A 24,996-nucleotide genomic window follows, 5' to 3' on the forward strand; every position below is an offset into this window, starting at 1 on the left:
TTATTAATAAAACAATTGTTACGAGTGTTTATTTATTTAGAGTATAGAGGAAATTAGAGCAATATATATATATATATATGAATTTTACAATGATAAAATTTCTTGCTAATTCGTAACATTTCTCGTCAATTATATCTGCATTCACTAACCTCATTTTTAGCGAAAAGTGAACTTTAAACCTACAAAACAGGGCAATTTACGTCAGAGGATTACAACAAAGTAGACGTAGTTATCCCTCAAGGTTATATTTAAAGAGGAGTAATAACAGTAAAGTTCGCTTAGCAGAAGTTAAAACTAGGGAATATTTAAAATATAAATTGAACGAAAAGTAAGTAGAATAATAATAATTTTCTAGTACTTAAGAAAATCATAAATATAATATAACTAACGTTATAACCTGTATAAAAATATATATTAATTGGTTTATTTACTATAAGATTTCATTTTAGATATAAAATTTTATTCTATATTTTTTTATTTTATCTTTATTATCATCTAGAATAATTTTTAAGGTTATTTTACATTAAAAAAAGTCTCATTCACTGACATTTATTAAAGTATTATTGACATTTTAATTGAAGGTAATGTAAATGTATCGATAGATTTCCTGTCTGCAGACTGTATATATTTCGTTTGTACGTTTATTTTATGATTATATATGTAATGTAATGACACGTCATCAAAATTCAGTCCATTGTTCGTTACTCATATTAAACAGGTTTATAATATACGTCTACAAATTAACTTCATATTATTTTTATTTGACCGTTATATTTTCTTATTGCAGGTTACAATGGAAGACCAAATGAAAAGACCTAACTACATAGACGTCGACGGTTTCCGTTTACCGGGCGCATTCTCGCCAGAAGCATTTCGTTCGGCAATCAAGTATAAACCAAAAAAAGGAGAATTATATGTGGCAACGTATCCGAAATGTGGAACGACGTGGATGCAATGCATAATCATGTGCATCGTGCGAAAAGGGCGACCTATCGCAAATGCGTTGGATTATGCAAAGAACTCTCCTTTCATAGAATTTGCAGGAGCCGATGCGTTAGACTACATGGAAGACCCCGGAGCAATTAAAACTCATTTGCCTTTTAGTCTGACACCATTTTCGCCCCACGCAAAATATATTTACGTTGCAAGAAATCCTAAAGATTGCTGCGTTTCTTTTTACCATCATACAAAAATGATCGGTTTTTATAACTTCAGCGATGGCACTTTCGATGAATATTTCGAACTTTTCGTCAAAGGCGAAACAGATTTCGGAGATTATTTCGATCATCACTTATCGTGGTACGAGCATAAGGATGATCCCAACGTCTACTTCCTTACTTATGAAGATTTGAAAAGCGATACTCGAGGAGAAGTATTAAAGTTAGCAAAATTTATGGGAGAGGAGCATTATGAAACTTTAGTAAATAATCCGGATATTCTCGATAAAGTTCTCGAGTATAGTAGTGTCAGCTACATGAAAAAAACAATGAACGAATCGTTTGATGATATATTTATAAAAACCCCGGATAATCTTGATAATCTGCCGTCTGGAGTTAGGGCATTTGCTGAATATATGAAGAAACATCCCCGTTTCTCAATAAAAGTAGATGGCCAGTTTATTCGTAAAGGTATAGTCGGAGATTGGAAAAACCACTTCAGTCCCGAACAGGAAAGGAGAATGGAAGAAAGAATTAAAGAAAAAACAAAAGGTAGTGATTTGATGAAAATATGGAATAAATAATTTTGTTATTTGAATAATTTTATTTCACGATGGCAGTAATAAAATCATAGAAACAATAAAATTTGAAAGATTATCCGAAATGGTTTTTCATCATTTAGTGTACAAACAATGTCTGAAAGTGTGATTATATCTTTTGCGTACTCCAAAAATATGTAAGTTTTCAAACTATAATAAAAGTAATTTTAATAGAAAAGATATTAAAACATTTTACTTCGAAATATATACATCAGGCATTGAATACAATACTATAATAATATATTTGTACAGGGCTGTCCATAAATTACTTTATGCAGATATAGGCGAATGGCTCTGCAGGTAATCGTTAAGAAGCGTTACAAGGGATGGTGTGTTTACAGAAACATTTTTACTCTCCCAGCTGTTATAAATAAAAGAGAAAAAGTTTAGTAATCGGTCAAAAAATGATCCCCAAGATTTTTACAATTTTGAACTCGGGAGACTTTGAAATGTCGAGAAATGATAAAAAATCTCGGATTGTTTTTCTTGTATGTATGGATGTTAGTGTGTGGGAAAGAGCATAATTTTCACCCACTTTGAAGCTTAATAACTCCGGTGCCAATTGTCAAAAATTTATGAAATTTTGCATGGAAGTTTGTGTGTTAGGGGGGGTAGTGCTGTTAAATTTTGGTGGTGAGGAGATAAAGAGGTGGTGTCATATCTCGAGTAGAGTTTGACTTAATAACAATTTTACTTGTTAATAGCGTTTATAACTTTTTATATAACACATTCCTACCTTCAAAATTAAGTTATTATTTCCATTTTATAATAATTAAAAATATAAAAAGTCCTTTTTAATAAAATATGGTAATAGATGTCGCCACAAAATGTTGCGGGGAAAGTTAAGAATCAAATGATTCTTATACAGTACTGTAGTATCAATTGCAGAAACTACGTGAGAAAATCTATTCGTGCTTCATTTAAACTCTTGTAGTTGCTTACATTCTATAATTTGATTTGTTTCAGACGGGGGTAATGTTACGATGGGCGAAAAAAACTATATGCTTGAAATATTTGTTAGGAAATGTATCTGTCATTCTTTACACTTGTGCTGTAGTGAAACATGCGAAACATTTATACTCCATTTCTGCCCTGCTGAGACACTTATAGTTATTTTAAAAATAGTTCAAAATATAAAGTACACTTTGTACAGTTTTAAGGGATTGTTTAAACGGATTTACACAAGAAAATACCGTTTCTATCTCAGACTCAATGGTTATTTCTCTTAATAACTGCAATGGATCATACTCTTGTAGAGTTGAATGTCTTTAGTCTGTTCTGTAGCCTTAACTAGTTTCAACGTCTTCGTGTATCACAGCTTTAACAATTAAATGACTTCAAATACGATAGTATTCATATAATAACGTTTCATTATCGTAATCATGATCCATTCTATTGTCTATCGAACTTGAAGTCTATACAAAAAGATGAAAATTACCTGGAAAAACTAATATTTTATACATTTAAATAAGATTCGAAAGCATAAAATTAAATTTAGACGAACGAACTTAAAAGTTAATATTTTTAATAACTAAAAATTAATGTATATAGGTAAAATACTTTATGTTATCTTACATTCATATTTAAATACATGCAGATTATTATAAAAGATGGCACCACTTGACGGCTTTGCTCTAGCATTTGGCCTTGAATTTAATAAAAAGGCAGTTGTACATCACACTACATGTCGTTTATCGAGAAGCTGCAAGCTGAGAAACGTTAACCCGGTAAGTAAACACTTTAAACACTTTATACGAATATTTCCTATAACTATATATATTTAATATTTAATTAATAATATGCAATGAGGTATTTTTAATGTATATTAGATAATAAATTCACATTGTTATAGAGATATATAAGTATAATATCAATTTCTTTTAGTATAATGTATCACGCAAACAGGTTAAGCTGTTGTTTCGTCACATCTTAGAGTCACATTTACCTTAAAACTTTCTCATTGTTTTGTATTATACGACATTGATTAGCAATATTAAATACACTGTACTTTTAATATGTTTGAACACGTAATTTACGTACATAAAGACAAAAACTTCTTATACAAAAACTGTTAAATTTTACTAATTTATTACGTCTATAAAGCATGATTTCATTTTTAAAATTCTATCAACTCCTTCTTCTTTCTTTTTCAATTATATTATCGAATGTAACAATTATCTTAATGCAAGGCTTCAAGGTTTTGATTAGGAAATTATCTATTTACTTCTGGTCAATAGTTCGTTCTTGTGATTAAGTGGATTTAATCTTCTGCTTCTACTAATATCACTTAACGTATGTACTAAATCTTTATTTTTACCTTGTAGTTCAAGATTTAACTGATTTAATTTCTGATAAATATCAGCTAAAAAAGCTAAGTCACGTAGCCAATTAGGATCTTCCAGTTGATTATAAATTTCCCCTTTTTGTTATTTCTTTTAGTACACGGAACTTGCTGTGGTGTATTATGCAATGGTAAACAAAAAAAAAAAAATTTGGAAATGATTCATCTTTTCTACATAAAGTTATAAATCCTTTATTTTTATCGATCATTGCTGGAGCTCAGTCAGTTGTAATTGAAGATAATTTATGTAAGGAAAGTTGTTGTTCCAAAATATATTTTTAAAAAAAACTTGATAAATACTTTACCTCTCGTTCTCTCCATTATTGGCAAAAGCCACAGTATTTCTTCTTTCACAGAGTAGTCTTCGAAAAACATTGTTGTTATTAGTATTAATTGAGATGTCCCCGTTACATCCAAAGATTCGTCCATTTGAAGCGAATACCAAGAGCACCTTCGGCTTCAAGTTGATCTTTAATATGGGTAGATATTGCCGCAGTTCTTCTTTTTATTGTATTGCGTGACAACTGTAAATCGTTTATTGCCCTAATTATTTCTGACTTATTAGAAAAAGTATCAAACAGAGAATCGGCGCCAATAAGTAAAGCTTGTTTAAATAATTTCCCATTTGAATATGATTTCTTGTTCTTCGCAAAAAATGTGCTATTTTAACCCCTAAAGGTCTGCTCGAAAAATAGCTGCCGAAAAAGGTGCGGTAAACAATGTTAGAAATGTCCAGACTATTGAAGTCTAATTTCAACTTCAGTATGAAGAAAATCAAGTGCAATGCAAGGCACAAGGATGCACGTTTGGAACTTGCAATACAACACATCATACACCACTCAGTCGCAAAATATGAAATTCAACAATGAAAAAATTAACCTATATGGCATTGATTATTATTTTCGAGACTTAAGGAAAAAAAAAACTTTGTCTAGAAAACAAATGGGAGGTGGATCAGTTATGATATGGGCTCAACAGGATACAAGAAGAGTGATCTAGAAATTATTAGTGGTCATCACAATGATGAATGATGCATTCAGCTATTAAAGAAACATTTTCCACAGTTTGGACGATTAATCGTAGGCTCTAAATGGCAGTTTTCTCACAACAATGATGAAATACACACAAAGAAAATTAAATGTTTTCAGACTCTTGCATTATCTCCTGATATAAATCCTATAGAAAATCTTTAGTGATTGCTTTCTGCTAAAGTGTTCAACGACGGAAAGTAATTTATAACAACACAAGAACTACAGATGGCAATTATTAATTCATGGGAAGAAATACATCAGGATTATCGCATCTTTAAATTGAGTCGTGCAAGAGATTCTTACAAATATATTCAACTGTAATATTTTATAGTATGAGCTTATCTTTTCGTCACACGTTATTTCTTATTTTTGTGAAGAGAAATTTTATTACATTAGAGGGCTGAAAATGTTAGATTCTTGTACATTTTGTGATAATAATTACGTATAATACTTGTCATATAAGTGAAAGTATTATATAAAATCATTTTATCTATTTGTTCTCCCTTTAAATGTTCGTTTTGGGGTTTTAGAGGAAATAATTGTTGTAATCCTACCAATTGTATTACTATTCGTGTTTTAACCATGAATTATTGTAGTTTTAATTTTTATAATTTTACTCCTCGCATGATTAATTCCTAGCAATGGATTGAGAATAGTGAAATAAGCATTTTATTATAAATAAGTATTTTAATTTCTTTATTTGCTGTAATGCCTTATTACTAGACTTGCCACAACGGTCGACTCATTAGAAAACAATTTGAAAAGTCTAGATTGTCTGTTGAGTGAACGGGAGAAGGAAACACGGGATAAAATTAACGTGGGCCGCAAGTAAAATCCCAATTTTCTATGCATTTTTAGTTACAAGGTTGGGACAATTTCGTAAGTCTAAACTTGTCAAGTAATAAGGTCCTCAATATTTGAAAAAGACATCATTAGATAAAACTAGATACGAAGCAAAAAAAAATAAAATAGACAATTGTTTTATTTAAAATATATTAATTTTGTGATTATTTAATGTGATNTATTAACTGTGATTATAGTTTGGCCGATTAATCGGTAATCGGCCATCTTGCTTATCGGTGCATCCTTAGTTAATAGGTTAGGCTTGGTAAAAACGGTAAAAATTGGGTCCTATTAAATTTGAATAAACCCTAGGCCCCGAAAAACCTAGATCCGCCCCAAGATGTGCATCTAATTTCTAAAGGTCTGCTCAGAAAATAGCTGCTGAAAGAGGCGAGGAAATCAATGTTAGAAATGTCCAGCCTATTGAAGTCCAATTCCAACTTTAGTATAAAGAAAATCAAGTGCGATCCAAGACTACTGCCACGGCAAAGGATGCGCGTTTGGATCTTGCAGACAACACATCTTATAATACTCGGTGGCAAAATATTACATTCGACGATAAAAAAATTAACCTGGATGGGCCAGATGACATTGATTATTATTTTCGTGACTTAACGAAGAAAGAAAAAAATTTTGTCCAGAAAACAAATGGGATGTGGATCAGTTATGATATAAGTTCAACAGGATACAAGAGAGTGATCTAGAAATTAATAGTAGCCCGGGACGCCCCGTAGTGGACATTCTTTACAAATTTCCATTAGGCACGGTTCCTTTAACTTTTTTGTTCCTATCAATATGCTCTACAGCTCCCTTAAAGTCCCAATGGTAAGATTTACCCTCCGAATGAAGGAGTGGCGACCCCCAAACTGTAGCCCCCCTGTGCGAACAATAAAGTCAAAGAAATCATACCCTTACTCGCTACCTTTCGCGAGATATAATCCCCTAAAAATTTCCGGTCACGTCATTTCCGGTCATGTGACACCGTGGTCAGAAGGGAGTCTACTGCGCGAAAAAAAAATTAACGCACACTCGGGAGGGGTCGCCGACCCGCTCATTTGCTGGGTAAATTGTGGCAAACAGGCGGTCACGTAACCCGTAGAATAATTTTCGGAGGCCTATATCTCGGGAAGGGTCGCGCGTAGGGGTATGGTTCATTGTTCGCACAGAGGGGGTCGCCGCCCCTTCATTTGGAGGGTGAATCTTACCGTCCCAATCGCGTCATACGGATCTATATTTCAACCTAAACTTTCTATAAATACTTAAAAATATTTTAATTTGTTTATTTACCTTCGCTTGTAAACCTGGATTTTAAACGTATCTGCCATTTTTTCAATAAATTTCCCGTGAGTCAATGAGCGACGTTCACCGAGTCACGGGATGTTGTAAACGTGCGGCGCAAGGTTAATCGAGGCATATAATAAGGCAAGGCAAGTCATATAATAATTATTTATACCATTCCGTGGTATAAATAATAAATTCCTATTACAAATAAAAATAATTTATTGTTAATTTAAAATCATCGCTAGGGCGCCTCTAGTGCCCGTTTTTTACATACCGTTACGCGGACGGATACCCCGTTCAATGGGTTATATGTATAGATTAGTGTCCATCACAATGCTGAATGATGCATTCAGTTATTAAAAAAAAGCATTTTCCACAGTTTGGACGATTAATCGTAGGCAATAAAAGGCAGTTTTGTGACGACAATGATGAAATACACACAAAGAAAATTAAATGTTTTCAGACTCTTGCATATCTCCTGATATAAATCCTGTAGAAAATCTTTAGTAATTGCTTTCTGGTAAAGTGTACAACGACGGAAAGCAATTTATAACAACACAAGAACCACAGATGGCAATTATTAATTAATGGGAAGAAATACTTCGGGATTATCGCATCTTTAAATTGAGTTGTGCAAGAGATTCTTACAAATATATTCAACTGTGATATTTTATAGTATGAGCTTATCTTTTCGTCACACGTTATTTTTTATTTTTGTGCAGAAAAATATTATTACATAAGAGGGCTGAAAATGTTAGATTCTTGTACATTTTGTGATAATAATTACGTATAATACTTGTCATATAAGTGAAAGGATTATATAAAATCATTTTATCTATTTGTTCTTCTTTTAAATGTTCGTTTTGGGGTTTAAAGGAAATAATTATTGTAATCCTACCAATTGTATTACTATTCGTATTTTAACCGTGAATTATTGTACTTTTAACTTTTATTAATTTTAATCTTTGTATGATCAGTTTCTACCAATGGATTGACAATAGTTAAAGAAGCATTATATTATGAACAAATATTTTCATTTCTTGATTGGCTATTATGCCTTATTACTAAACTTGCCACAACGGTCGAGTGAACGGGGGAAAGAGTCACGGGATAAAATTAACGTGGGCCGCAAGTAAAATCCCAATTTTCCATGCATTTTTAGTTAGGCCTATAAGGTTGGGACAACTTCTTCCCCCACTATGGACCCTATTTTCAATACCATCTTTGATTAGCGAGTAAAAACACAAATTGCGGAATGATTACAGGGCCACTGTGTATCCTGGATCCGGAGTATTTTATCTAATCATTCTCCCCTCGTTTCCCTGAAATTAAGTTTAGACTAGCCCCGCTCTGGTACAATTGGGGTCGATTTGACCCCAGCTCTCTTTAAACCATGTCTTTTAGTCGATAAGTGACCTCGCCTGCCACATATATTCTCGTAAGGTATTCCTAAGTATGTGAAACATGTTCGATAGTTTCAAAATCTCCGCTTATTTTTATTCAGTTGTATTTTCGAATAGGGACAAATTTACTTCATAGTACCTTCAATGTGATAAAGGTACTTTTTCCATATTTCAAGGGTGTTTGACGTGCGTGGCATAAAAATATGACGACACGACGGGGACTTTCTCACGAATATGTTCTACAGTGAGTGTTTAGGTGAGCTAAGTAACTTCGACAGTGAAAATGTGCCAAACATTGGAGAACATAAGAAAGACAATCAACCAAAGTTCTTGAAGGAATTAGCTTTTGCTTTGATTATTACACACGAATGTCAACGATTGGAAGTGCAGCAGATGTCAATCAGGTAATTCGCAGTTGCGGCATTATACCAGAAGCACCCGCACCAGCCGCAAGCACTGCACAGCTTCATCCAAATCAACTCAAGAAATGCTATAATTGTCCCAGGTCAAATTAGTTTATAACGAGTGCAATAAGTTTGTGTGCGAAGAGCATACTAAACGGTTTTGCATCCAATGCCAATAGTAGCATTTTACCTACAGCACATGATGCCTTGTGCAATATTATTTCGATTTTATAATACACTCTCATACCATATTTTTTCACGGAAAAATATTGTAATAAAGGGTTGTTATTCTGGTCATATAGCATGTTTTACGCTTGGGGTTAAACTGACTGAGAATGTGATTTTTGTTCATAGTACCAGAGCAAGGTAGTCTAATAATAAATGTTCCAATAATCGATAAAGACATAATAAGCTAAATCTAGATACGAAGCAAAAGAACAGTGAAATAGAAACTTTCTTTTATTTAAAATATATTAATTTTTTGAATATTTAATGTGAAGTTCTTATAATATTAATTACGTTTTTTTTTCTTTAGGAACAAGTAAGATGACAGAAAGAAAGGTTCCCTTCTATAAAGATATAAATGGGATTAAAATTGCAGGAAATTTCTCTGAAGAAGCTTTCTTATCTGCTATTAATTATAAACCCAAACCGAACGATCTGTTTATAGTTACGTACCCAAAATGTGGAACTACGTGGATGCAACACATCGTCATGTCAATTTTAAGAAAAGGAAAACCATTCGAAAATGCTTTGGATTTTTTTATAAATACGCCGTTTCTCGAAATGGCAGGTGCCGATGTTGTAGATCTCATGACGTCAAAAGGAGCCTTGAAGCTGCATTTACCTTTTCACTTAACGCCATTTTATCCACACGCTAAATATATTTACGTTGCTAGAAATCCCAAAGATTGTTGCGTATCTCTTTACAATCATACAAAAGAATTTGCGTTGTATTTTTTTCAGGATGCGACATTCGATGATTTCTTTGAAGTGTTTTTGAAAGGCGAAGTGGAATTTGGCGATTATTTCGATCATTTAATTCCCTGGTACGAACACAGAAACGACGAAAATGTTTACTTCACGACGTACGAAAAAGTAAAACGAAATACGAAAGAAGAAGTTCTGAATATAGCAAAATTCCTAGGCGAAGAATACGAAAGAGATTTGAAAGAAAACCCAAAAATTTTAAATGATGTTCTACATTACAGTAGTTTCGAGTACATGAAGAAGCGCGTTAATGAGTATTTTGCAGCAATGAATGGTTACATAAGAGAAAATCCTGATAAAGTATCTTCTGGATGGAAACATATTGCCGAATTCTCAAAAAGTGTGCCAAATATGCCAGCTAGTAAAGCAGGTAATGACAAATTCGTTAGAAAAGGTATAATAGGAGATTGGCGTAACTATTTCAGTAAGGAACAGGAGGAGAGATTAGAAGAAAGAATTAAAGAAAAAACTAAAGGAAGCGATGTAATGAGATTGTGGGATTAGTCATAGAAACCGAATATAAATAAATAAAGAAAAGATATAATGATTACGAGTAGTAAATAAATAAAGGTTATGAAAAAATATTGTTCAAATCTGTAAATCTTATTTTGATTGTCTTATTCTACATTACCTTGACAAATGTGCTGTGTACTTGTTTCAAGATATTCTAATTACTATAATTTGTTACTAATTGACTTCGGGTTATAGCTAGTGTGTAAGAGGTTGCGGTGTATGCGATGATGCTGGTAGGCTAATCTTTAGATTTTAAGTTGTAATTATGAATTACTCACGAAAATTTTTCTTTGTATAAACTAAAGATGTGTTGAGAAAACACGAAAAACCCTTCGGGTATTGGATACATATGTATTTTTCGTTGTAAATTTTTAAAATTATCAAATTGCCATTTCTTTGATTTTATCTTTGATAATTTTCAAAATTAACGGGGTAAAGCGGGTCACAATTTCATTTAAAACACGGAGAAGTAACCTTTGCATATATTATTTGAGTAAAATTAATATTTCTTTGTAGGGAGAGAGACAAAATGTGTTCTCCGGGTTCGGTAAAATACTGTTTGTCTTTCTGGATGGTTATTTATTACGTGAATATTTTTTGTTTTGTTCTCTCCCTTGTTACATTCTCGCTTTAATTGATAATATTATATCTCTTGTGTGTAGAAATCTGGTAAATTTGCGAATCAGTTATTAAATATTATGTTACTGACCAGAAGATCGATTATGAGGGCTATATTCAGTCAATATCAGTGTTAAAAGTTTATTACTATTAATATTATCCTGCAGTTATTTGCACCTGCAAGAAATGTCTGCTTTTGCAATGTTATAGGTTCACCTTGGCTGAGAAATGAGAAATAAAATTACTTTTTTTAGTATTTTATCAAATCAGATATTGAAAAATTCGCCAAAAAATCCTTTCAGGTTCAAGGTAACACTCGACCGCACTAATGGTAGCAAAGCACACTTTCTTGACTTAGATTTAAGACTCTAAAGGGGATGGATATGTACAAAATTTTACCTAAAACTGTCAGTCCTACTTCTCCTACCTCTTCAAACGATCCATTGCAATACAAGGTGGCAGCTATGAATATTTTAGTCTTCAGATCACATACGTGTTGCATCAGCATAAGAAATACACGGACCAGTTTTGTAGGATTAAGAACATTTCGATTGTACACGGAACATACACCACACTGTTAACAACCTTACATACACATAAATACGCAATAAACTTCGCAATCCATAAACCTGTAGACCTTAACGTAAGGAATTTGTGGTGACAGATAACAAACTAAAAGGCGACACAAGAAAATCACGAGGGAAAGAAACAAAAATTTCCTAAAAATTCATCGATTCTCGTTGCCACTGTTTCTGGTATTCCTTTTATCGTATATACAGCATTAACTGCTCGTTGCATATACACAGTAAGTTATGCGGAGCTAGTCGGTCGATAAAGTGGGAGATTCACTACAGGGCCGAAACGAAGCCGCAGCCCTATAATCCAATGAACGATGAGGCACGACGATGATGGCACTCGTGGGCATATTAAGGATACATGCGTTGTCGTACATGATTCGAGCTGCTGCCCGCATGTAGACTGTTGAGGAAAGCTGTGCAGCCAGTGTTACATATACTAAGTATATAATAATATATAAATATAGTTGGTACCGTTCGTCCCAAAGGTTTCTTTAACTTGTTAACAATGGGTGCGAGAACAGCACCTGTTGTTAAAATTAAAAGAAATTTAAAAAATAAATAATTTTATTTGTGACAAATTTTCCAGTGTTTTCTATTCTTTTCATAAACTTAGTATGCACCCGAAGAAACGATATTTTTTACATTTAAANTAATAATTATTTATACCATTCCGTGGTATAAATAATAAATTCCTATTACAAATAAAAATAATTTATTGTTAATTTAAAATCATCGCTAGGGCGCCTCTAGTGCCCGTTTTTTACATACCGTTACGCGGACGGATACCCCGTTCAATGGGTTATATGTATAGATTAGTGTCCATCACAATGATGAATGATGCATTCAGTTATTAAAAAAAAGCATTTTCCACAGTTTGGACGATTAATCGTAGGCAATAAAAGGCAGTTTTGTGACGACAATGATGAAATACACACAAAGAAAATTAAATGTTTTCAGACTCTTGCATATCTCCTGATATAAATCCTGTAGAAAATCTTTAGTAATTGCTTTCTGGTAAAGTGTACAACGACGGAAAGCAATTTATAACAACACAAGAACCACAGATGGCAATTATTAATTAATGGGAAGAAATACTTCGGGATTATCGCATCTGTGAATTGAGTTGTGCAAGAGATTCTTACAAATATATTCAACTGTGATATTTTATAGTATGAGCTTATCTTTTCGTCACACGTTATTTTTTATTTTTGTGCAGAAAAATATTATTACATAAGAGGGCTGAAAATGTTAGATTCTTGTACATTTTGTGATAATAATTACGTATAATACTTGTCATATAAGTGAAAGGATTATATAAAATCATTTTATCTATTTGTTCTTCTTTTAAATGTTCGTTTTGGGGTTTAAAGGAAATAATTATTGTAATCCTACCAATTGTATTACTATTCGTATTTTAACCGTGAATTATTGTACTTTTAACTTTTATTAATTTTAATCTTTGTATGATCAGTTTCTACCAATGGATTGACAATAGTTAAAGAAGCATTATATTATGAACAAATATTTTCATTTCTTGATTGGCTATTATGCCTTATTACTAAACTTGCCACAACGGTCGAGTGAACGGGGGAAAGAGTCACGGGATAAAATTAACGTGGGCCGCAAGTAAAATCCCAATTTTCCATGCATTTTTAGTTAGGCCTATAAGGTTGGGACAACTTCTTCCCCCACTATGGACCCTATTTTCAATACCATCTTTGATTAGCGAGTAAAAACACAAATTGCGGAATGATTACAGGGCCACTGTGTATCCTGGATCCGGAGTATTTTATCTAATCATTCTCCCCTCGTTTCCCTGAAATTAAGTTTAGACTAGCCCCGCTCTGGTACAATTGGGGTCGATTTGACCCCAGCTCTCTTTAAACCATGTCTTTTAGTCGATAAGTGACCTCGCCTGCCACGTATATTCTCGTAAGGTATTCCTAAGTATGTGAAACATGTTCGATAGTTTCAAAATCTCTGCTTATTTTTATTCAGTTGTATTTTCGAATAGGGACAAATTTACCTCATAGTACCTTCAATGTGATAAAGGTACTTTTTCCATATTTCAAGGGTGTTTGACGTGCGTGGCATAAAAATATGACGACACGACGGGGACTTTCTCACGAATATGTTCTGCAGTGAGTGTTTAGGTGAGCTAAGTAACTTCGACAGTGAAAATGTGCCAAACATTGGAGAACATAAGAAAGACAATCAACCAAAGTTCTTGAAAGAATTAGCTTTTGCTTTGATTATTACACACGAATGTCAACGATTGGAAGTGCAGCAGATGTCAATCAGGTAATTCGCAGTTGCGGCATTATACCAGAAGTACCCACACCAGCCGCAAGCACTGCACAGCTTCATCCAAATCAACTCAAGAAATGCTATAATTGTCCCAGGTCAAATTAGTTTATAACGAGTGCAATAAGTTTGTGTGCGAAGAGCATACCAAACGGTTTTGCATCCAATGCCAATAGTAGCATTTTACCTACAGCACATGATGCCTTGTGCAATATTATTTCGATTTTATAATACACTCTCATACCATATTTTTTCACGGAAAAATATTGTAATAAAGGGTTGTTATTCTGGTCATATAGCATGTTTTACGCTTGGGGTTAAACTGACTGAGAATGTGATTTTTGTTCATAGTACCAGAGCAAGGTAGTCTAATAATAAATGTTCCAATAATCGATAAAGACATAATAAGCTAAATCTAGATACGAAGCAAAAGAACAGTGAAATAGAAACTTTCTTTTATTTAAAATATATTAATTTTTTGAATATTTAATGTGAAGTTCTTATAATATTAATTACGTTTTTTTTTCTTTAGGAACAAGTAAGATGACAGAAAGAAAGGTTCCCTTCTATAAAGATATAAATGGGATTAAAATTGCAGGAAATTTCTCTGAAGAAGCTTTCTTATCTGCTATTAATTATAAACCCAAACCGAACGATCTGTTTATAGTTACGTACCCAAAATGTGGAACTACGTGGATGCAACACATCGTCATGTCAATTTTAAGAAAAGGAAAACCATTCGAAAATGCTTTGGATTTTTTTATAAATACGCCGTTTCTCGAAATGGCAGGTGCCGATGTTGTAGATCTCATGACGTCAAAAGGAGCCTTGAAGCTGCATTTACCTTTTCACTTAACGCCATTTTATCCACACGCTAAATATATTTACGTTGCGAGAAATCCAAAAGATTGTTGCGTATCTTTTTACCATCATACAAAATCTTTTGCGTTGTATTTTTTTCAGGATGCGACATTCGATGATTTCTTTGAATTGTTTTTGAAAGGCGAAGTAGAATTTGGCGATTATTTCGATCATTTAATTCCTTGGTATGAACACAGAAACGACGAAAATGTTTACTTCACGACGTACGAAAAAGTAAAACGAAATACGAAAGAAGAAGTTCTGAATATCGCGAAATTCCTAGGCGAAGAATACGAAAGAGATTTGAAAGAAAACCTCAAAATTTTGGATGATGTTTTATATTACAGCAGTTTCGAGTACATGAAGAAGCACGTTAATGAGTATTTTGCAGCAATGAATGGTTACATAAGAGAAAATCCTGATAAAGTATCTTCTGGGTGGAAACATATTGCCGAATTCTCGAAAAGTGTGCCAAATATGCCAGCTAGTAAAGCGGGTAACGATCAATTCGTTAGAAAAGGTATAATAGGAGATTGGCGTAACTACTTCAGTAAGGAACAGGAGGAGAGATTAGAAGAAAGAATTAAAGAAAAGACTAAAGGAAGCGATGTAATGAGATTGTGGGATTAGTCATAGAAACCGAATATAAATAAATAAAAATATGTAATGATTACAAGACATAAAGAAATAAAAGTTATGAAAAAATTATTGTTCAAATCTGCAAATTTTATTTTTATCGTCTTATTGTATGTTACCTTGACAAATGTGCTCTATTAGTTACTTGTTTTCGAGATAATCTAATTATCGTAATTTGTTACTGTGTTTATAGCCAGTGTGTTTGAAGTTTGCGGTTTATGCGATGATGTAGGTAATCTTTCGATTTTAAGATGCAATTATGAAGTTTGCACAAAAATTTTCTTGTACAAACTGATTAAAAATATTATGAGAAAACATGATAAACCCTTCGTGTATTGGATAAATATTCGTTCTCCTTTCTAAATTTTTTAAAATTATCAAATTGATAGTGCTGTAGTTCTCTGATGTTTGATAATTTTGAAATTTTATGGCGTAAAGCGGGTCCTAATATCGTTTAAAATAATGGACAAAACTTACTTTCATTAATTAAACATTAACTTGAAGGCACAGAGTCCCTATCAACGGATTGCAAAGACAACGTTTAGATCCCGACGAAGCTTTAGAAATTATCTAGACCGCGGTTTAGAAAAATGTTATTGCAGAGACAGCGTTTCTCGGTTGCCACAGTTTAGAGAGCGATTAGAAACAGGTTATTTCATTTACTTTTCAGACTTCCTTGATAGCTGGTTTACACATCGTTTTACTTGAGTAGAAGTCGCCATATTTATTTGTTGGTCGCAAAGTTTGTGTTATAATGGATATCGTTCATTTAATAAATATTGTAAACCGGACGAATCAACAAAATTATTCATTTCGACAATTACGATGAGAGAGAGAGAGAGAGAGTAATATCAGATTGAAATAATCCTTTAAAAATCTATTCCAAAGACGAATTTCGAACTCGGTCGCCATTTTTCTGACGTCATAAACGAATGACCCGATTGTTTAAACGATTCCTGAGAGATGGGAGTAACAGCGAAGAAAGTAATAGCCAACGTTTTGTCTAGGTTCGTTTACACCAGTGTTTCTCAACGGAGGCGATATCGTCCCCATGTGGGCGTTTTTCCATGTTGAGGGGGCGATTAGTAACAATTTATATTTTGGAGGGGGCGAAAAACGATTTTCTGGGCGATATAGTAAAACATTATATTAAGAATAATTATATATTTTATTCGTTAAATCGTACAATAATTGAACAAATAACATTACACTAGTCACTAGTCTATTCAATGCAGACGAGTTTAGCGTTAGGCTTGGTCCTCGACATCGGAATTTTGAAGTGAAGGGGGCGATACTACGTAACGGTTTTATTGAAGGGGCGATACTACGTTGAAGGGGGCGACGTTTCGTTAGAGGTTGAGAAACACTGGTTTAGACGGTGTTCGGAAATGGACGATAGTCGTCTTTGCATCGCATTTAAACAGCGGTTCGGTTAGCCAACGTCTAAACGTCGCGCCGTTCGACTGTTAAACGTCGTTTAACGTAAACTCTGTCTCTACAATAGACTATATGTGTTCTGCGGGTTCGGGAAAATCCTGTTTGTCTTTTTGTGTGGCTCACTCAAATGCTTGTTTATTACGTAAATATTTTTGTTTTGTTCTCTATCTTGTTAAATTCTGGCATTAATTGATAATATTAGATTCTCCTTGCGTCTTGAAATATGATAAATTTTCGAATCAGTTATTAAATATTATGTTACTGACGGAAAAGTCGGTTATGAGGGCTATATTCAGTCAATATCAATGTTAAAAGTTAATTACTATTAATATTATTCTGCAGTTATCTTCACCTGCAGGAAATGTCTACTTTTGCAATGCTGTAGGTTCACCTTGGCTGAAGAGTGAGATATAAAATTACTTATTATTTAGTTGTAGAATTCATTTTTAAAATAATAGAATAGATTATAAAATAACAATTAAATAATATTTACTTCCTTTATATCAAATTACTATTTCTATTTACTCATTTTATTTAGAATTATCTACTTTCAAACATTTGATCTGTGAAACGATAAGTGTTTTTTTTTAATAAAGAGATAAAAAACAGGATATAAAAATAATCTTTGAGTAATACAGCAGTACATTAGTTAATTTAAATGAATAAAAAATAACTTTTATAATATTAAAAATATCCGAATTTTTGACAAATGTGTTTACGAGTTCAAAACACCGGAATAATTAGGTTATTATGGTAGATGCAGGAGATGCAGTGCACTGAGACGTGGGTGGTTGGGAGCCAGGATAATTACTGACGTTACTAATGAAACGTTTGACAATGAAAAATAACAATAATTTTCAAATATTTCGTGTCAAATAATACAATATTTGAATGGATATGTATGTCGTACACACGAAAAATGAAAATATAAAATCTATAGGATCCGTGATTGTAACTTATAAACCACAGATGATATATATGAGGAGCTATTTTGTGAGGCACTCAAATCAGAATGGAAGAGAGGTGGAAATTCGTATGATACCGAGATAGACTTAACGATTACAAAAAAAATTCGTGTCTTGATTTTCTTTGCATGAGAAAGTCCGATGAATTTTCTATTTTCTCTTGAGAGAAGAGGATGTCCAAGAGAGAAAGATCCTGCCCTGGTTTCGGCGGCTCTGGAGCAGAGTTGTCGGCAATCCAGAGAAGATGTGATGTCGATTTGGAGAGTGAGGGTGACGTTGAAGACACGACGAAGAAAACTCTTGTACTTACAGAAGTCGGAAGGCAAAGGTGTCTCTCTCTCTCTCTCTCTCTCTCTCTCTCGTCTTTGAGATGTGGGGTTTTATCATTTTCAGTCTCTGATCGCCCACTAATTTTATCCGACCCTACTCAAATTAAAGACGACCCTCATTATTTCCCTATCCCCTCGACCTTTAACCACCAAAATTTCACAGCTTTACCCTCGCTAATAAACAAACCTTTACAAAATTTTATAAATTTTCGACAAAAAACACAGGAGTTATTTCGCTTCAAACAGGGTGTACAAAATCATGCCACACGCGCACACCCCTATACACATGTAGACGTAAGATATGTAATTCAAAACGAAATTTATTATCTTTTAATAACAATAATTAATGTATAATATATATTTAAATGTAGGTGTTATAAAAGATGACACCGCATGCAGTACATAGAGTAGCCTTTCACTTTGAATTTAATAAATACGCAATTGTTCTTTATGCGTGCTACTTACACGTTAAGGAGAAGTCCAAAACAGAAAAAAATTAATTCGGTAAGTAAATCGTTAATTTATTTATTTCATATAACCTTATAATTTCAAATTTTAACTGCAAATAAAATATATACCAGAAAATCAAACTTTATGACGGTCTGCCTTTAATTTTAATGTCTAAGATGGTGTTCTTTACAATTTTTATCAAACGATTTTATTTAACTTGCTGCGTATCATGTCTTCAAGTACTGAAACTCAAATTTTATGTACATCTAATTAAGACAGGAGGCTGGTCAGCCGGATGGCAGAAAGATCAATGTGACAACCTACAATGGCTACCTGGCTACCTCATTGTAGACCTGTCCGAAGCTATTGGACTTACACTAAGGATAGAAGGCTAAAACTTTGAGGACATATTTAAGTTCTTTGAAAATATATTTCAATGATATTTTAGGAACATAACGGAATGCGATAAGCATGATAAAATGTAGAATTTAATCGTGACAGCGTGTGTGCGCAAATACACTGTAATGACGGGGGTGCGGTCAGTGGCGCGTTAAACTATGACTTTATTTATTTCTCACTAATTTTACTTATTTAATTTTGTGATATATATATATAACCGTAATATTTTATAATTACAGTTTTTACTTTTGGATAAAGCAAGATGACAGAGAAAATAGTTCCATTTTATAAAGAAGTAAGTGGAATGAAAGTTCCAGGAGTTTTTTCTGAAGAAGCGTGCTTATCCGCTATTAATTATAAACCCAAACCGAACGATCTGTTTATAGTTACGTACCCAAAATGTGGAACTACGTGGATGCAACACATCGTCATGCTAATTCTAAGAAAAGGAAAACCGTTCGAAAATGCTTTAGATTTTTTTATAAGTACTCCGTCTCTCGAAAGGTCAGGTGCCGATAGTGTAGATCTCATGACGTCAAAAGGAGCCATAAAGCTACATTTGCCTTTTCATTTAACGCCATTTTATCCACACGCTAAATATATTTACGTTGCAAGAAATCCCAAAGATTGTTGCGTATCACTTTACAATCATACAAAAGAATTTGCATTTTATTTTTATAAAGATGCGACATTCGATGATTTCTTTGAAGTATTTTTGAAAGGCGAAGTGGAATTCGGCGATNTTGCCTTTTTGCGATTCATGATTAATTAAAAAATATTAAAATTTTATTTACGAATTAAAATCAGAAAAAATTGAACAAAGTTATAAACCGTGGCACCGCGAACATCTAGTCTGGTCTAGTACACCGATAGTGCTACTCGTTCAAAGATGGCGCGTATAATTGAATTAAGTCGTATACCGAACAAAAGTCGTATACCGAGCAAACTTTGTTTCGTCCAAACAGAACGTTTTCCGATTTGGACGTATTCTAAAGCAGAGTAATACCGAGGTAGCACTGTACCAGGCTGAGAAAATGATTTTTTTTCACATTATAATTAACTGTATAATTAACTCAAGGATCTCACACTAAATTTTTAACACTAATCGGCCGGTTAATCGGTATCGGCCGATAATGCACTGCCGATTAATCGGTAATCGGTAATCGGTCCTTTTGCTTATCGGTAAATCTTTAGTTAATAGGTTAAGTTTGGTATAAGTGGTAATAATTGGGTCCTATTAAACTTCAATAAACCCTAGGCCCCGAAAAACCTAGATCCGCCCCTGAATGTGCATCTAATCCATAAAGGTCTGCTCGAAAAATAGATGCTGAAACAGGTGTGGTAATCAATGTTAGTAATGTCCAGACTATTGAAGTCCAATTCCAACTTCGGTATAAAGAAAATCAAGTGCAATCCAAGGCACAAGGATGCACGTTTGGAACTTCCCAGACAACACATCATACACCACTCAGTCGCAAAATATTTACATTGAACAATGAAAAAAATTAACCTAGATGGCCAGATGGCATTGATTATTATTTTCGCGACTTAGGGAAGAAAGAAAAAAAATTTGTCTAGAAGACAAATGAGAGGGGGATCAGTTATGATATAGGGTCAACGGGATACAAGAAGAGTGATCTAGAAATTATTACTGGTCATCACAATGATGAATGATGCATTTAGTTATTAAAGAAGTATTTTCCACAGTTTGAACGATTAATCGTAGGCTCTAAATGGCAGTTTTGTCACGACAGTGCAGAAATACACACCGGAAAAATCGGTTTGAGTTAACGAAAAGAAAATTAAATGTTTTCAGACTCTTGCATTATTTCCTGATATAAATCTTATAGAAAATCTTTAGTGATTGCTTTCTTGTAAAGTGTACAACGACAGAAAGCAATTTATAACAACAGATGGCAATTATTAATTCATGGGAAGAAATACTTTAAGATTATCGCACCTTTGAATCGAGTTGTGCAAGAGATTCTTACAAATATATTCAACTGTGATATTTTATAGTATGAGCTTATCTTTTCGTCACACGTTACTTTTTATTTTTGTGAAGAAAAATATTATTACATTAGAGGGCTGAAAATGTTAGATTCTTGTACTACATTTTGTGATAATAATTACGTATAATACTTGTCATATAAGTGAAAGGATTATATAAAATCATTTTATCTATTTGTTCTTCTTTTAAATGTTCGTTTTGATGTTTAGAGGAAATAATTGTTTTAATCCTTCCAATTGTATTACTATTCATGGTTTAACCGTGAATTATTGTACTTTTAATTTTTATTAATTTTAATCTTTGTATGATCAGTTCCTAGCAACGGATTGAGAATAATGAAAGAAGCNATATCAGTGTCAAAATTTATTAGGGGTACTATTAATATTATCCTGCAGTTATTTGCACCTGCAGGAAATGTCTGCTTTTGAAATGTTATAGGTTCACCTTGGCTGAGAAGTGAGAGATAAAATTACTTTTTTAGTATTTTATCAAATCAGATATTGAAAAATTCGCCAAGAAAATCCTTTCAGGTTCAAGGTAATACTCGACAACACTAATGATAGGAAAGCGCACATTCTTGACTTAGATTTAAGACTCTAAGGGGGAGGGATACACACAAAATTTTACCTAAAACCATCATTCCTACCCCTCCTACCTGTTCAAACGATCCATTGCAATACAAGGCGTTAATAAGTATTTTGCAGCAATGAATGGTTACATAAGAGAAAATCCTGATAAAGTATCTTCTGGATGGAAACATATTGCCGAATTCTCGAAAAATGTGCCAAATATACCAGCTAGTAAAGCGGGTAATGACAAATTCGTTAGAAAAGGTATAATAGGAGATTGGCGTAACTATTTCAGTAAGGAACAGGAGGAGCGATTAGAAGAAAGAATTAAAGAAAGGACTAAAGGAAGCGATGTAATGAAATTGTGGGATTAATGATAAACAAATTAACAAATAATGATGTTTAAATTCCTAAATTATATAGTATTATCATCGCACCGTTCTTATCTATCTGGACATTAGTATGCACTTTCTGTACTCTGTAATTATCTTATCGTGAATAAATAAATATTTATTTGATTGTACTTTACTTTTGCCGTTATGATATACCTATGAAGTAATTTCAAATAAATTAAACTTGTATAGGGGAGACCGGGGAAACTTCGGCATGCGGGGCAAGTTTGTCAAGCGCTTTTTTTAAAAAACAAATTAAAAGGAGACTTTGGTTATAGGTTAGGCAGTTGAGTTTTATTGTTGGCTTGTTGAGTGTAGTGTTTTTATTGTTCTCCAACAGTAGTTAAATTATCAAGCAAATTTTCATTTTCGTTGAATTCCATATAATATTTTTTTTCCATTTATATTGAATTGGCAGGTTTTGTTATAATTCCATGATAACGAAAGTTACTTTTCCTGTTAGAAGGATGTAACTTCAACTTATTCACGTGGCCAGATCGTGGCTTGGCATTCTGTTCTCAGGGTTGTACTTAATGTTTCGAAATCATGACTAGCGGGGTAAGATCGGCAACATAAAGCCACATTAGAAGCAAAGGATAAAAATCAAACAGATGATAAATGAAAACATGTTTGCATTTGTTATTCATGTATATATGTCTTTGAACTTGCATTTCGTTGTAATAATATTAAATGGGTGTTGGATTTGTATTTCTTTGTTTTAATAGTGAATTCCAACTTATACATTGTTAATAACATAATTTTATATACGTGCCTATCTTGCCCCATTACTGTTGCCCCTATACCAGGGGCAACTTTAATAAAAATAATTAAAATAATTACAACTTTACAAAAAGAGAGAAGTTGCCGATCTTGCCCCTATACCCGGGGCAACTTCGTCAATTTCTCTCTTCTTGTAAAGTTGTAATTATTTTAATTATTTTTATTTCCAAACTGATTTTAACCAGTTCTATAGTAAGGTAACATTCCAATAGACAATATGCAAAGCTTTTTTTTCAGTTTACAGCAGTATTTATTACACAAAATTTAAGTAAAGCTTAACATGCCGATCTTGCCCCGGTCTCCCCTAATAACTACATAAATTTCTTCATTTATTAAAATTTAAAATATACTGTATATGACTTGCAGTTTGAAAATCGTAAGTGCATTTTCGGTCTCTATCGTGATAGTTAAGCCAAAATGAAGGCCTAGAAGTCCAAGCATTTGTTGTAGTAATGTTGTAAACTCATAATTATATAAACAATGTAGTGTTTAGAATATAAAATTAGTGGGATTTTCTATTCAAAGGATCTCTAGACACCTTAACCACACGACCATCCGTCCATCCCTCTGTACAGGGTTCATCGTCCCTTCAGGGGTCAAGATCAATCCTTTTGGGAAGGTTTGCTCTGTAAAATTTTCTAGAATAAGTGTGTAATTATTAATATATCGTGTGTATAAAATTTATTTACAATTAAAACATCTGAATAATTAATAAATATTGAGAACAAAAATATTAATTATGTTTTATTAACCGTAGAGAAATTCTTTAGCTAGAATAAATTTTATTTAATACACTTTTATTATATCACAAGTTATAATATATTTACAAAAAATAACACAGAATGGATGAATAAATTAATAAAAATCATACTGTTATACGTATTCGACATTTTCTTTGTTCATTAAATAATAATTGTTACATTACATAATGCACAGTCAATATATAAATACAATAATCATTTACATCTGTAGTATTTATTATTAATAAAACAACAAAAATATATTTGTCGTATATTCAAAGTATGCATTTATAAGGAAATTTATATCATAAGCAAAGTATTTTAATAAATGTAAACAACATTTTTGTATTGTTATTAAATTTTCAAGCATTCTCATTCCTTCCACAGATCCATAACATCGCTATTACATGTTTTCATTTGAATATTTTCTTGAAATATTCTTTCTTGTTCGGGAGTGAAATGATTTTTCCAATCTCCAATAATTCCTTTTCTAATAAATTGTCCTTTTGCAGTTTTGTTCTTGCTTTCGTTACGTAAATTTTCGTAGAAAGCCTTTAATCCCGATGAAATAGTTTCCCCCCGTTTGATGTGATCTGAAAGTTTTTGTATGAGGCCTTTAAAATTCGAATGATTTTTCATATAATCTAAGCTACTGTAATATAAAATATCATCGAGCAATTTCGGATCATTCTCTAATTTTTCTCTTTGTTTTTTATCAATAAATTCTGCAATGTTTAAGACTTCTTCTTTAATATTCTTTTTCATTCTCTCAAAAGTGGTAAAATATACATTGTCATCGTGTCTCCTATTATACCAAGGAAGCAAATGATCGAAGTAATCTCCGTAATCTACATTACCTTCAATAAATAACTCAAAAAATTCGTCAAAAGTACCATCCTCGAATTTATAAAAAGGAAAATTCTTATTTTGGTAGTAAAGAGATACGCAACAATCCCTAGGATTTCGAGCGACAAAGATGTACTTTGCTTTTGGATTCATCTTCATTTTTTCCATAGGAAGATGTGTTTTAATAACTCCCGGACCGGGCATGAGATCAATAGCATCCGCTCCACACATTTCAATAGAAGGTGTTCTAAAGAAAAACTCCAATGGATCATTTATGGGTTTTCCGTTTCGTAAAATTAACATAACGATGTGTTGCATCCACGTGGTACCGCATTTCGGATAAGTTACAATGAAAAGATCTCCTGGACGATGATGGTAATTCATTGCTGATCGAACTGCATCCGGAGAATACACCGCTTTCACTATAACACCGTCGCAATTTATATAAGCCGGTTTCTTCCGGTTTGCTGTATTCTTTATCAAAGTTCCCCTATTTAGAAACATAAAAAAAAACATTTG

General features: G+C 32.8%; 3 protein-coding genes across 4 annotated transcripts in view; 2 read left to right on the forward strand and 1 right to left on the reverse strand.

Moving 5' to 3' along the window:
- The window catches only part of LOC111631813, a 69,070-nt gene that overhangs the window by 15,161 nt on the left and 28,913 nt on the right, over positions 1-24,996 (reverse strand). Inside the window, exon 6 of the mRNA XM_023376123.1 lies at positions 24,007-24,996. Coding sequence (XP_023231891.1) covers positions 24,007-24,996 — 990 coding nt within the window. The remainder of the gene's footprint in view (positions 1-24,006) is intronic.
- Positions 145-1,936, forward strand: LOC111631791 (sulfotransferase 1C2-like). Of its 2 annotated transcripts, none has more exons than XM_023376103.1 (2): positions 145-328; positions 788-1,936. In XM_023376103.1, the coding sequence occupies exon 2, from the start codon at positions 794-796 to the stop codon at positions 1,739-1,741; it is 948 nt and encodes a 315-aa protein (XP_023231871.1). In that variant the 5' UTR covers positions 145-328; positions 788-793; the 3' UTR covers positions 1,742-1,936. The 2 variants fall into 2 exon arrangements, with proteins under 2 accessions (XP_023231871.1, XP_023231872.1); XM_023376104.1 differs by lacking the exon at positions 145-328 and adding an exon at positions 628-718.
- Positions 9,600-10,586, forward strand: LOC111631793 (sulfotransferase 1C2-like). Its single transcript, XM_023376106.1, has one exon. It carries the CDS (start codon positions 9,606-9,608, stop codon positions 10,551-10,553), a length of 948 nt encoding a protein of 315 aa, XP_023231874.1. The 5' UTR covers positions 9,600-9,605; the 3' UTR covers positions 10,554-10,586.

This window comes from Centruroides sculpturatus, unplaced genomic scaffold (assembly GCF_000671375.1).
Source record: "Centruroides sculpturatus isolate CEXI.00-Female unplaced genomic scaffold, Cexi_2.0 scaffold180, whole genome shotgun sequence".
Classification (NCBI taxonomy): Eukaryota; Metazoa; Arthropoda; class Arachnida; order Scorpiones; family Buthidae; genus Centruroides; species Centruroides sculpturatus.

What these genes read in the sequence shown, in the direction of transcription:
- LOC111631791 (XM_023376103.1), top strand. Translation starts at nt 794, where the DNA reads ATGGAAGACCAAATGAAAAGACCTAACTACATAGACGTCGACGGTTTC.
- LOC111631793 (XM_023376106.1), top strand. Translation starts at nt 9,606, where the DNA reads ATGACAGAAAGAAAGGTTCCCTTCTATAAAGATATAAATGGGATTAAA.